Consider the following 15,410-nt stretch of genomic DNA (forward strand, 5'->3'; position numbering starts at 1 on the left):
TTTTTGCAGATAGAAACATAGGCGTTATCAGATCTTTTCGCGGGTAGACAAGTCAGATTTCTCTTGGACGCGAAACTTGGCTTCAACGTTGGAACACTAATTTTGAAGAAACTAATTTTAAATTAATTTATTCCAATACATACATGAAAATCGGTAGTTAGTAGTGTAATGTTATTATTAGATGTTTTTAGGAATTAAAAATAGGTTTCGAAGTCTCAAGTTGGTTTCAAAGGCATTTTGAGAAAGTTTCTGCCAAAATACGTGTTCCAGGGTAATTGGACCGCTAATCGCAGATCAAATGAGAGGAGTTGTTTGTACGCGCCGATATAAATATATATATATATAGCTTTTCTAGCGTAAAGCCCCGTAAAATTTTGGATCTGCCACTAAAATGTGTGATGTCCTTCAATTTTCTGAAAAGTCCCTAAGAATTTTACGAAAAACAATTCTTAACAGACGTTTGGTATTTTCTTGGATAGGGCTATTGTGGCAAATATTACCACAACAACCAATAATTAGAACTCAAGTCCTAAAATTGTTCTCAATCAGGAACCCTTATCGCTATCTAAATTCAGAAAGTGCAAAGATTTTCAAACAGAGGTGTTTATTGTTTAAAGTGCAGGAAAGGTCTGCCCATTTCATATGAAAACATTGATTGAAAACAAAACTAGTTTTATCTAGGCTCTCCGCCAAAACAGTTAACTAGATTTTTCAAATATTACAGTAAGCACAATCTGAGAAAATAAACATCCCGACGAGAAAAAAAAAAAGTAAACTCGCCAGGTTTGGATCCCGCGGAGGGGAGTAAGGCGTACCCTCGAAAAACAGTCTAAAGTAGCTTCATTTACCCAATTAACACAAGTTTGCATAAATTAAACTTGCTCCCAACGTAAGTTTGTCGCATCAACCTATTTTGCGCCCCCCCCCCTAACAAAATCCTGGATCCGCCCCTGAAACCATCACACCTACCCCACCAGTTATTAGAAGAAGAAAAAATTCCTTATTTTCACAAATTTCATCAACCCCCCCGCCCCCTTTTTTATAAAATACTACATAGGCCGAGCAGGTGAGTCCACGTAAATAATAGATTAAGTCATAATTTGTATATAAATTAATTCATACCTGTGAGATGGGACACTTGCAAACCACTTGGCTGGCTCACCAAGTTTGTTTCTGCTTTCGCAATTACGAATAATGCACTTGGTAACCATTTTTCAGTGATTGACGATAACAGACTAATCCGCTAAGGCAGAAACAAGTGGGAGGAGCTTTTTGTTCGCACCGAGACCGAAGACCAGAAATTATCTGCGATAAGCTTACTGTCTATAAACTGTGGTCCATAGTAACAAGAAAAACTATCTCATGGCATTCACTTTTTCCAGGCCTGTCCTTAGGTCAGTCTCCTCCTTTAAATTTTGACTATTAGCACTGAAAAAAAGAAGAGAATCGAAGAATATGAGGACCTAGAGTCCATGCTACTGACTAGAGGGAGGGTACTAAAGGCCTGGGAAGCTAGACAAACAGCTGGCAAAGACAGCTCTTTGGCTATTTCATTATATATTTTTTAATCACTATGGGAATTCAATTACCCACGCTTAAATGAACACTATTTTGACAAATAAATTGTATGTGGCAGCTTTCATTCCATCTCTTACATTTACTTTATCTTTATGTTTTCCAATAAAACCCTATTAACCAGTTCATGGCTGAATTATCAAATAGGGTTGATAGAATTCATTAATTGTTTGGGAAAACTTTTTATGATTTGAATAAGATAAAACAGAAAAAGAAAACAATTCATTTTTATTTACGAATGAAATAGTACTGTGGTGCCACGTGGAACCATCCAGCAGTAATGCTTAAGTATTTACTATGTGATTCAATGCAGAAATTTCTTTGAGAAATAAAGAATAACCAGTTGTCACATTTTGTACGTCTTATCCTGGTGTGGGTATTGATACACTATCCGAAGTGAATCTTCTTTACTTGCATGTTAGGGTAGTGGCTCTGGGACTCAGGTCTAATAGTAGGTACAAAGTATAATCTTCGGTTCTCAAGAGGCTCAAGCAATTCTTGTTTTGTCTATTTTGTGGGTCGGTTGCTAAAGGTCAATCAACAAGACAAGGGAAACTTGAACTGAAGCAACCTGAGAATCAACAATGTTCTGGCCTGCTTGAACATTAACTAGTATAATGGGCTTTCTCAATGCTAAGAATCATAAAGAAGAAAAAGTTCCAAAAATACCATTTCTAAATCTTGATCAATTCTGTCTAGTTCCACATGTATATTGAATGAGTCTACTCTACTCAAAAATGTATTGTATTCTTCACTAAATAAAGTACAGAAAGCTGACGATTGCACCAGGGCTGGAGAAAAAAGAACACATCATGAGACTTCTTAGACTATTCACAATGTGTTTCTATAGAAATGAGATAGAAAGATCTCTTATGTTTGTGGTAACTAAGGATTGCACCAACATTACTCATACATAGGTGATTTAAAAAATAAAGTATGAACTTTGAGACTTTAAAATCAATATTAAAATGTCAAATAAGTGTCTGATAAAAATACAGTTTAATAAGAAGCTTTTTGGCTTTTCATGGGTACCATGGATCACCCTGTAACGTTGATAGGTTGAGAAATAAAAAATATATGCATGGTGTTGGATAGAACCATCCGTCCTTAAATGCTTAAGATTGTTTATACCAAGTTTACTAAACACGGTTTATTAATGAGCAATAGACTTCTAAAAGATATCAATGAAATGTAAAAGACTATATTGGACTATGAAGTTGATATCTTTAACCCTAATTTTCTTGAATCAAGGGTATGTTTTTTTTTTTGCAAAATCAGTTATTTAACCCGCTTCTACGTTCCCTTTACAACACTATCAACTTGGATCGTTAAAACATTGGAGGAAAAGTAGCGAACTTTTAGGACAATTTTTAAATGTTAAAAGACGTCTTAAAAATAAATACAAAAAAAAAAACTGTTCACGAGTGCATTTAATGGTCTTCTCGCTTGCTACCTGGGCAACAACTTTGCAGTTCATTTAGATCCTGATATTTAACACCACACCAAACACAATAAGAATAAACAAGTCTCAAATATTGCCTTAATAATTCAAGTTTTTCCGACACGGAAAGTTCTACTTTTTGAATTTCTTCAATATATTCTAGCTCATCCTCCTCAAATTCTTCATCTGATTGCAAGAACTTTCGTTTTCTTTGTCTAAGAGGCAAAAACTGCTCATCTTCGTTATAATCATCATCAATATTTGCACAAGCAGTGCTTCTCCAAAACCATTTCTCTGCAGGATATGTTACACCATGCTCTGTATCTAGTTTCTCACATGCTGCCTGACTCTTAGCTAAATCACTTGCATCAAGTTTAATATTCATTTTTTCACGCTGCTGAGCTCTAAATTCTTCGATGCTTATTTGCGTATCAGCTTTAACCTGATAGCGTGCCTTTTTCATGACCTCCTTTTGCTCTTTGACACGTCGAACTACTTCATCCCTTCCCAACCCACTTCGACCTTCCTTTATTTCAATTGGAATAGGTTCAACCCTCCCTTCTCCCAGTTTTCCAAGTCCTGCTCCAGGTTTATACCCCATTTTCTGCAACATAGCAAACCCTTTGCTTTCAGAGCTAATAGCAGTTTCAAGAGCTGTTGTCCTTGCAACCCTTTCTAACTCTATTTTTGCTTTCTTTGAGAATGTCTCTCTTTGATTTTTAATCATTTCCTTGTGTTTTATTTCAAGACCAACTTTTCTTCGTCTACTCTGGTCAGTTATTAATCCCGGTCGTGAAGCCTTTGACTCCTCACATTGTTTCAACAGGTCATCGGACATGTAATCCAATTCCTCTTCTGAAGGCATCCTGAATAAAAACAAAACTTAATGATCAAATAGTTTAAAGAACAGTTAAATCAAATTCAGGTCATTTTGGTTAAAATTACTTATCATTGACCAACAAAATCAAAAGAAATAGATTGAATTCTAGATAAGCCATGAAAATGGGAATATTTGTACAGTATTTGATCAACATTTAATCTCATAGCTGAAAATGTCTCATAAATGATAAAAAAAAAGGTCTTAATTAGTCGGAATCACTTTCAATAATTATTTTCAATAGCTTTTTTGTAGTATTAATTAAAAAAAAAACTTTTTCCACAAAACAAAGTTTTTCAAAGAAAAATGAAGATCTCCATTAAACCAAAAATGGGCAGAAATAAAGTCAAATAATCTTCCAAGCGTAAAGCTACCACAAATCACCATCAATAAATTAATGAAACCCGCAACGAACAGAAATTACAATAAATAACCGAGTCAAACTCAAAACGAGCAAAAATGAACTTGAGTAGGACTGACAATCCCCCTGCCTTCTCAAGACCAGAAAAAACTAGCACTTTACTAAAAAAAAAAAAAAAAAAAAAAAAAAAAAAAAAAAAAAAAAAAAAAAAGACCTTGGTTTGTCAGTTTAATATAGGCTACATATACTGATATTTATTCCTTAAATTTTTGATAATTTTTATTTATTAAAGAAAAAAGTGAATATATTTAAAATGTACTTTGTTTTCAGTAAAGTGCAAATTATGTTCTGTTCTTGAGAAGGCAGGGGGGTTGTCACTTCTACTCATGTTAATTTTTGCTCGTTTTGAGTTTGACTTGGTTATTTATTGTAATTTCTGTTTGTTTTGGGTTCTATTTATTTATTGATGGTGATTTGTGGTAGTTTCACTCTTAAAAAAGATTATTTAAATTTATTTCTACTCATTTTTGGCTTAACAAAGCTCTTTACCTTTCTTTGAAAAACTTGTTTTGTGGAAAGTTTTTTAATTTAATTTCTGTTCGTTTTTATTGGCAAAATGTTTTTCATGGAAAAAAGTTATATTTTATATCTTTTTGGTTTTTTCAACAGTTTGGCTTTCTATTTGTATGCTGGAAAAACTTTTTCCGCAATTTTAAATCTGGATTCAAATTGTAATGTTTAATTTAATTTTATACCACCCAGGTTGACCTGAAAAATTAAACTTAATGTCACTCCCAAAAAATTCTTTCTATGCTCTTTGACAACCTGGATACACTTACACTCTTTTGATTTATTTAAATTATAAGAGCAGAAGTAGTAATAGTAGTAGCCCCAAAGGTTTCAACTCAATACCCCTCAGTCGTTCAAGAGATATTACTTATCTCAAAATTTTGATTGGATGTGTTTGGGGGAATAATTGGCGTGGGGGGGGCTAGTTGCCCTCCGATCACTTTCGACTATTAAAAAGGGCAGTATCCTTTTGAATTTCCAATCAAATGAGCCTTTTTTGAAGTTTCTACGACAACGCCTTCTATAAAAACCTTATATGCCCCCAGGGTATAACTTAAAACCCTTGCCCTGAGGGTTGTGGGACAGTGTCCTCCTCAAAAATACATTTTCTATCCGGAAATCAACTATGCTGAACAAAATGGCTATCTGAAAATTTTGATTGGATGTGTTTGGGGAATTGATGGGCGTGGGGGGGAGGGGGGCTAGTTACACTCCAATCACTTTCGATTATTAAACAGGGCACTAGCTCTTTAATTTCCAATCGAATGAGCCTGTTTTGAAGTTTTTACGACAACGCCTTCTGTAAAAACCATATATGCACTCAGGGCATATCTTTAAACCCTTGCCCTGTGGGTTGTGGGGGAGTATCCTCCTCAAAAATAAATTTTTTGTCAGGAAATCAACTACGCCGAACAAAATGGCTATCTCAAAATTTTTTTTGGATGTGTTTGGAGGAATGATGGGCGTGGGGGGGGGCTAGTTGCCCTCCAATCATTTTCGACTATTAAAAGGGGCACTAGAACTCTCGATTTCCAATCGAATGATCCCCCTCTGAAGTTTCTATGACAACCCCTTCCATATGAAGTGCCTCTGGAAAAAAAATAAAATAAATAATAATAAAACATTGGAGCCGTATGGCCTTTACTATAGGCAACACTACAGCGTTGCCTCTGATATGAGTAAATTTGTAACATTTGAATTTTTTCATTTTTTTCATTCCTATATTCACAGCACCAGGTACTTAAAGGTATCTGATATGCTGCTATTTGGTTTTACCAGTCTAATATGTGATACCTATTCATCAGTAGTTCCTTCTGTTTTTTGTTTTTTTTTAATTTCTTTCTTTTAAATATGTAGAATGTCAAGTGGCTGAACTAAGCTTTCCGTTTAACATATTTATTCAGTTTTCAGCAGAGCACAAATGACACTGTCTTTTGGGGAGTTGGAGAGGGAGCACACCATACTTGTTTGGTGGTATGGCCACCTCCTTTGCATGTCACGTTATGTCCCAGCACGGGTCGCATTCGACTTCGACCCCACCCTACACAGATGGAAGCTACCCAGAGGACACCCACCCACTAGGTGGAAGAAGCTGCAAGCCTGGCAAGCGATAGGTCAACCTGGAGGCGCCTAGTCTCATCATTCTCTATGCCAAACCTTTGACAGGAGCCTTAAGTCTAAGTAAGTCAGTCAGTATCTTTAAAATCCATTCCTGTCAAATACATAGAAACAAGAATTGACTGAACCCAAATTTTTTTTTTGCAAAAAAAAACCAAGTAATGTCAGTTTGAACATTACATAGCTAAAAAATTGTCAGGAGCTCATTTTGCATCAAAAACAGAAAATTGATTGAATTGAATATTCTTTTCTTATCTGGGTGTATTGGATAGTGTCCATGTTTTGCATTGTCAAAATATAATGACGGCTTCAAGAGATGATGTTCCAGGTCATAACTAAGCAGAGTAATCCTGTTTTGAAGGAAAATTTCGAGAGTGGTTCCAAATTTGCAATAATTAATCATTGGTGCCTTTACCCTAATTTAGCTTTATTTGTAACAATCAATTTAGCTTTATTTTATCAAATATATTGTTTCAAAATTTTGTCACTGTATCTTTTAAATCCATTCCTGTCAAATGGATAGAAAAAAAGAATTGGCTGAACCTAACTTTTTTTTTGCAAAAAAAAAAGAAAAATAACCAAGTAATGACAGTTTGAATATTAGGCTACATAGCTAAAAAACTGTCAGGAGCTCATTTTGTGTCAAAAACAGGAAACTGATTGAACTGAATATTCTTTTCTTATCTGGGTGTATTGGATATAGTGTCCACGTTTTGCATTGTCAAAATATAAGGATGGCTTCAAGAGATGGTATTCCAAGTCACAGCTAAGCAGAGTTATCTTGTTTGAAGGAAAATTTCGACAGTGGCTCCAAAATTGCACTGTCAAATCATTGGTGCCTTTATCCTAATTTAGCTTTATTTGTAACAATCAATTTAGCTTTATTTTATTAAACATACTGTTTCAAAATTTTGTCACTGTATCCTTTAAATCCATTCCTGTCAAACACATAGACAAAAGAATTGGCTGAGCCCAACTTTCAACTTTAAGCCATATATTTAGTTTTACGCCACTTCCAGCTGCAAATAATACTCTGATCTGTTTATGGGGGGTTTGATTGGTGGTCAAGCCATCCATATCTGTGGTAATTAAAATTAGCATGGGTTTATTGTTTAATTCAACTTTTTAGCCTGTATTTCATTTCTTGTAGTTATTTCCATTCGTTTCACATTTTATACTTTATATAACCTAATTGTTGCTTCTTTGAATTTTTAAATTTGTGCTTTACTTTACATAGAAAAACTTTTTTTTTCATATTGTTCAAGACATTATCTATATCCACATTGACATCACAATTGGTAGACATATCACCATTGTCACAACCTAAAGGTTGAATCTGACATTGCCAATCTTCTAAGATAGTTGTCAAAAATGTTTGCAAATCTATTACCAAAGAAACATAATGGCAATGTAGATCATGAGCATCAATGTGTAATTGAACTTATATTGTCCTGCTGATCTTTCTTTAAGAAAAACCTAGCAAGCAGTTTTTGATCATTGCCTAAGAAGCATAAAAGTGGCATACTGCTTCAACTGCATACTGAATTCTATCCCCAAATGTTATTGTATTCATAGTCATATGACTAAAAGTTGCTGGAATGTAACAGAGTCATTATTTGCTGATGACACTGAAGCTATTAGCACTGCAAGGACAGAAGAATTACTCCTGACATTGATGGAAGATAATGTTAATAGGTTACATTCTTGGTTCAGGGAAAATAGGCTTAAGATTAATTAGGTTATGTCAATTTTTTCATTTTCCCTGTTCTCCTGCTTTTTTTCTTCTTAAATTCAAGAATTTTTGATACAATGTAATTTTAAAGCATGTTTCTTTTACTTAATAGCCTACCTGGAGGTTTAGAATGATGAAACTATCATTCAAGGGCCATGTACAGTCTATTTGTAATATTTTATCCCATTACCTAGGTATAATAAGAAAACATGCATTTCCCTCTCCATTTGTCTTGTGTGTTCTTTATTTTTCTCTATCTATCCATTTAGACTGTTTGTTAAGTTTGGTGTATTTTCCCTCTTTTGTCCAGCCTGCAAACATTCTAAAAAATAATGTTGTTTGATTGTTGGTAAGCCAACAACCCTGGAATTCAATGAATAAGAAAGGATACTGCTAGCTTTTGGATTAAGAAATTTATACAGACTTCTGTTTATTTTTAGGTTAAAACCTGGAAGCACCAAATTTAATTTACCTTTAATTTACAATGAGTATCATAAACTCTATGCAAAATAAAGGTGTCAAGTGCTGGCCAAAAACCAGTACCCAAGATCACAAAAGATTTTCAAAAATCATTTTATTCTAGCTAGTAAAAGTATCTAATGTAGTTTAACCCATTACCACACATTTATAACATAGCAATCTTTGTGAAAATACAAGTGCTGAAAGTTGGCCAAATGCCAGCACCTACAGAACCCAGAAGCTTTTCTCCCTTCTGTAACTTGATATCATTTAACACTTTATGGAGCTGCAAATTGCTGATTCAGAATGGGGGAGTTGAAAAGAAAATATAGACTTTGTAGCACTTTTCCATATACCCATTCATACTTCTTCTTCAGAAAAACAGCACTTGGAGTTGAAAGACAGTTTCCTTTTGGCTTCATACAAAAAAATTTCTGCTGGTTTATTTCTTTCAAATATTCATATTCACCTCTCCAATTATACTTCCACTTAACCAAACTGAAGCAGGTTTCAGGTTTATGTCAACCATGCTAAACTATGTCATTCCACTTTAGAAAACAAATAATCTCCCAGAATATTATTCTTTCCTTATTTCCTGGCAGCTTGATGTTAAACAGTTTACTTGGGTCAGGCTTTGTTTTCAATCTTGAAAAAAATGTTTCTTCTTTTATTTGCCCACTTTGCAATACCATTGCAGCTAAAGATGAGGTGTTGTGAAGTCTCAGAGACTAAAGAACAAAATCTACTATTTGGGTCCCCTCTTTTTTTCCTGTTGCATTCTTCTTTCCTCAGGACCAATGTATCACTTTGAATTTGGAAGTATATGGCATTTTCTTCACATGATGGACGAATGAGTACTAGCTGTGGTAGATTCTTCTTGGGAATTCTTCTCCAAATTGCAGCATATAGAGTTTTTTTTTTTATTTTAATATTGGGCCTATGTGGATGTCTGTTGTTTTATTTGCAACTAAATTGGTTCCTTTGTTATGTTTAATATGTTGATGACTTGGCACATTATGTAAATAAAGCTAGATATTTCTTTCTTGAATGCTCCATATTAATTTCCTGAGACTTGCTATATCAGTATCTGATACTGACCTATGGACTTGGCTCAGGAGCTGTAAGGCAGACTTAGAGTCTGAGAGCAAGATCACCTTCTTAGATTCAGAAGGCTTTTTATTAATGGCATTTAGAGCTTCAGTTATAGCCTTTAGCTCAAACGTAAGTATGGATGTGTCATTTGGAAACCTAGTGGATATATTTAAGCAATATTCAGGAATCACCACAGCTGCTGCTGCCCCGCCTCCTTTCAATGACCTATCTATAAATATTTGTAAGAAATTCCTGAAGCCGGTTGTCATTTTTTGCTTGAAAATAGTTTGTACTTGACTAGGAAGCTAACTTGACTTTTTGCCTACAATAAGCTCCAAGCAAGCTTCAACTGGTGCAAAATTCCATTTGGGGGGCTCTTGAAAATTGTTAAATTAGATGACCTCATCTTTCCATGTCAAAACTATCTCATTAAAGACCATCCAAGACCTAATTTGGGCATCTGCTTTTTCTAAAGGACTAGAGGCAAAAGTTATTTCAAAAACTGGATGATTATAGCCAATTGCTTGGTCCTTTGTGAAATATTTAACAATCAAAATATTTCTCCTGTCTTGCATTGTAGGCATTCCAGAAAGAACTCTATGTTTATAACTTGATTTGGAAGACTCATTGCCAACTTTATTACTATGTTCTGAATAGTTTCTAGCTTTGCCAGACTTGTCTTGCAGCAGCTCCCAAATACTTCTAGAGTGTATTCTATCCTGGAAAATATAAACCAATGTGGAAGTCCAGCCTCACAATTGGAGAGCTGGCCCATTTTGAACCTGCCAATTGTTTAATGATCAAAAGTCTTTACACAAGATTCTTTTACTGATTCTATTTGATTTTTCCATGTTAAGTTAGGGTCTAATATAACTCCCAAAAGCTTTGGTGAGATATCATACATGATTTGCCTACTATCTGGCCAAAAAACTGGGGGTTGAAGGGACTTTTTCATGTCAAAAACTATGGCCTTAGTTTTCTTGGCAGAAATGGGCAAGGAATAGGCTTTTGAGAATACCAGCAGCTCTGTCATCATTTTATTGTTTTTATTTGTGTGAATATATACCCTGAAGGGCTAGGCACACATAGCTGATTTCAGGAACCAATTTCAGCATCATTAGACAAACAATAGTCATAAGAAAAATTTAATGTGCAAAATTTTCAAAACAAAAAATCATGGACACAAATAGTCACTTGTGAGTTACTTAATAATTGCTTGATTGATGTCAGGTTAGTTCTCATATCAGTAGTGAGGTATTTCACCACAGATAACTCTGGCTTACTTTTTATTTGTCTCCCTATTTTTTGTGTGATCGTGATGAAAATCGGCGCTGATTTTGTAAATTGGCGCCGAAAACTAGAAAATTTTTCAAGCTCAAATCAATGCTGATTTCTTTTAAAATCAGTGCTGATTTGGAAATCAGTTCCCAAAATCAGCTATGTGTGCCCAGCCCTTGAATTGGTATATATAGGGGAGGGGTAAAATTCATTTCCAACAAGTGATTATTATATTTGGAAAGAGCATAAAAAAAGGCATCAAGATAAGTCAATAATATGAATAACAAAAAATTTACTAAATATTTTGGGTTCATTGTCACTAGTCTATGGGAAATGGGCATTGAAGTATCACTGCACAATCTGCAGTTGTTTCATGATACAAAATAATGCCAATTTGAAAATAAAATCATCAAAGTTTGGCATATAATCTAGCCTAAGTCAAAAGCTAGGCTATATTTCCTTTTTCTATTTAGCCTAATTTCTTTCCTAGCACATAGCCCTACCATGAAGTGCATACTGGTAAATTTTTACCAAATCATATTATTGACTTACAAATAAAAAAAATATACTGCTTGATGCCTTTTTTTATGCTCTTTCCAAATATAATAATCATTTTTGTCGGAAATGAATTGTTCCCCCACCCTTATATATACCAATTCAGGGTATATATTTGCACATGAGGGGGGGGGGTGTATATTTTATTTCTGATATAAATGGGAGGTAAGTTGAAACTTTACCTCTACCCCCCTACTGTGCAAATATATACCCTGAATTGGTATATATAAGGGTGGGGTAAAATTCATTTCCAACAAAAATTATTATTATATTTGGAAAGAACATAAAAGAAAGGTGGTAAAATTTAGAATTGTGGCCCTTGATAAGGAGACATGTTAAGAAAACAATTCTTACTTTAAAATATGTATAATGATCCTATTTAACATATTATCCAAGGACATTTATCATCAAGCCTTTCCTCTAAAAATCCTTCTTTTTCCAGCTTAAAAGAATAAGTTTCCTAAAACCACCAAGCTCAGATTCAATGCTTAAGTCTTTTGAAATTGCCACTATAAATTGCTGCCAAATAAGTTGTTTTATAGATAGCGTTCATGCCGGTCTTTTTAATACTTTTTTTTAATGAGCAGTGGAACAAACACAAAATGGTAAATTTCTACCAAATCTTATTATTGACTTATGCATAAAGTGAATATACCACTTGATGCCTTTTTTTATGCTGATTATGAATATAGTAATCATTTCTATTGGAAATGAATTTCAGCCCCCCCCCCCCCAATAGGCCTATATGCCAATTCAGGGTATATATTTCTACATTAGGGGGGGGGCAAATTTTTCTGATGTAAATGGGAGGTGTTTAAACTTTACCCCCACCCCCCCGAATGTAGAAATATACACCCTGAATTGGCATATATAGGGGGGGGATGAAATTCATTTCTGATAGAAATGATTATTATATTTGTAATCAGCATAAAAAAAGGCATTGAATGGTGTATTCACTTTATTCCTAACTCAATAATATGATTTGGTAGAAATTTACCCACAAAATATTAATAGCAGTGGCAAAAATCAAAATATGAACACTAAAGACTGGCATGAATACTATCTTGCTATCTATAAAACAACTTATTTGGTGGCTCAAAGCGGCAATTTATAGCGGTAATTTCAAAAGACTTAGGCATTGAATCTCAGCATGGTGGTTTTTGGAAACTTTTTCTTCTAAGCTGGAAAAAGAAGGATTTTTAGAGGAAAGACTTGATGATAAAGGTTTTCCCCTTGAATAATATATTAACTAGGATCATTATACATATTTTAAAGTAAGAATTGTTTTCCTAACATGTCTCCTTATCAGGGACCACAATTCTAAATTTTTACCAAAAAGGCATCAAGTGGTATAGGCCTAGCCTATTCACTTTATTTGTAAGTCAATAATATGATTTGGTAAAAATTTACCTGCATACTTTCCAAGATAGAAAAAAAACATCAAGAATTTTCAGTAAACAAATATTCCGAGTTAGACAGTTAAAAGATCTGTTTACTTTCTTTCCCAGTAGTCCCTGACAAATGACAATATATTTGATTCTTCTTTCAAGTCAGTGATGCCAGCTGCCTAACATTAGATAGCCCAGCAAGGAAAGCGAGAATTTTCGTATTATCGCTATATGTTTTTTGGGTGGAGTTCGAAATTCAGGGTAATTTATTACCCTGAGATCTAAAAATTAGATCTTGCAGGGATGAGTGGAAAGAAAAAAAAAACAGAAATTCAGAGAAAAGGCGCAAATTGTGTGAATTTTGCTCTTCAGAATACTAGAACTAAAAATTGGTAGGAGTCAGTCTTCATTGACAGATTTCGGCGACATATTCCGAAATCTAAAACAGTGAAGCATTTTTCGTCTGATTACTTGCACTTTGGGTGGTCGAAATTTTCTGTTCTCAGTCTCTGGCTTGAAAAGAAAAATATTTTCCTCTGTTCTCTTGTATATCAGAGAATAAAATGAAGGCGGGAATTACAGAAGATCTAAAAAAAAAAATACTTGCCAATATCTAAGGGGGTATTTTACATTACTTTCTGGTTTGTATGCTGATTTATTCCCTATCAACAATAGAAATAGTGATTAAAGAACTAAAAAAAGAAATTTATACTCAGTATACTGGTCTTGCAATATAAATAAGTTATACAAAAACGTTGAAGTTAAAAGCGCATTTGACAAAGTTAACTAATATATAGGATTTTATAATGTAGAAATAAAGATAAGCATGATCCTTGTAAGTCACATCTCTCCAAAATGTCATTTAGGTAACTGACCTCAAAGTTTACTTCTTTATATAATGTTGTATGACATTGCAATTCTAAGCTTCAAAAAGATGTACATTCTCAAACTTGTTTATGAGAACAAAATGTTTCGTAGCTTTCAAAATATAAATTAGAACTACAAGAACGACCAAGTCAAAGATAAAAAATAAGACCGGATGTTATTAATGCAGCTATCTATAAAATTGAAGACCAAAGACAATGTTCTAAGATTTTTGTCATGAAACAGAAGCCAAAGACACACATATGAGACAAAATTGTACTTGGCAAGGTCCTTCAACAGTTCCGATTGTTATTTTATTTGTTTTCCTTTTAATGGACTTTGAATTAGTTTTGTACGTTTTTTAATCATATATTGTATTTATCTTCGACTAGTATTCAAGATCTTTTTCAAAGTTAAACAAATTTAGGCAGCAAACCCTTCTTCTATATCGCCCAAAATTTCCTCAAGAGTTTCATCTTCATTTTCATTGTCATTGGATGTTTTTTTTAATATCATACATGTCAACAGTAAATCTATTCAGCATAGCGGGTGTAGGATCTAATTCCTTGCAGAACTTTCTCGAAGAAAGGGGTTGCTGATGGGTAAGCTTAAGACAGAAAGAGCTGCTTGAGCTATGTCGAACAATGGTCAGATTTTCAAACTCTTTTTTGTATTTTTATCGACATTTGACCAATTTCCCATATCTGGTTTTCACGCTAAGGATAATGCACACTTTGATAATTTAAAATTTAGGTCGTCATGGAGCCTGGAATGCAATATGAGAACCCCTAAGGGGCTCTGAAAATTCCATCTGTCTTTATAGACAAATTCCTGAATCTGTCAGTAGAAGTTGTCAGTAAACACAAGATTTTGATTTTTATCATTGTTATTGTGAAGGCAAAATGCGCCCACTTTGCGCGAAATCGGCGCAATGCACCAATTTGAAAAAATCAATGCGCAATCAACTCAAAAAAGCGCCAAAATGGCGCAAATACACACCACCTGACAACACAGTTTCTATTGTCATATCCAGGATTGCTTTCCTGGAATTTGGAATTAAAAAATTTCGTAGCATCCAAAGGCATAAAAACGTAACTTTTCGCGCGTAGCGCTTTAATCTATCCCTAAAATATGCTTTTAAGAAGTAAGATTTTTTTTTAACACTAGCCACCCTCAACCCCGCTAATTCCTGCGACCCCCGTAGAAAATTTATTCAAAAATAAGAGAAGGCGTGCTTAATTTAAAGGGGTTTTTCCGCCATCCAACAGAAAACTGTTAGCTAACATTTTCCCCAACAATTGTTTTTCCGCCACCCAACTGAAAATTGTTACCAAATTCCTGCGACCCCCGTAGAAAATTTATTCAAAAATAAGAGAAGGCGTGCTTAATTTAAAGGGTTTTTTCCGCCATCCAACAGAAAACTGTTAGCTAACATTTTCCAAAACAATTGTTTTTCCGCCACCCAACTGAAAATTGTTACCTAAAATTGTTAGAGGATTTTTCTAACAAATCGAATACTTGTTGAAGGAAATTGTTGGGGAATTTAATGCAAAATATTCAAAAATAAGCAGGATGGGCACTTTTTATGCTTACAATACTGA

At 34.2% G+C, this 15,410-nt stretch overlaps 1 protein-coding gene across 4 annotated transcripts in view; it reads right to left on the minus strand.

The window, feature by feature from the left end:
- Positions 1-13,092, minus strand: part of LOC148946144 (G patch domain-containing protein 11) — a 29,027-nt gene extending 15,935 nt beyond the window's left edge. Inside the window, exons 1-2 of one of the 4 annotated variants that reach the window (XR_016142573.1) lie at positions 12,968-13,070; positions 1,123-3,882 (exon numbers count right to left, since the gene is read on the minus strand). Coding sequence is in view for 1 of the 4 variants with exons in the window: in XM_089098170.1 (XP_088954296.1) it covers positions 3,006-3,882; positions 11,912-11,958 (924 nt within the window). In the remaining 3 variants the exon portion in view is untranslated. Of the gene's footprint in view, positions 1-1,062; positions 3,883-11,911; positions 12,056-12,967 lie in introns of those variants that run through there. The other 3 variants (XR_016142571.1, XR_016142574.1, XM_089098170.1) reach the window with 3 other exon arrangements.
- Between the last annotated feature and the right edge of the window lie 2,318 nt (positions 13,093-15,410).

The sequence above is a fragment of the Artemia sp. Qi Xiang Cuo genome, chromosome 12 (genome assembly GCF_049724085.1).
Source record: "Artemia sp. Qi Xiang Cuo chromosome 12, ASM4972408v1, whole genome shotgun sequence".
Lineage (NCBI taxonomy): Eukaryota > Metazoa > Arthropoda > Branchiopoda > Anostraca > Artemiidae > Artemia > Artemia sp. Qi Xiang Cuo.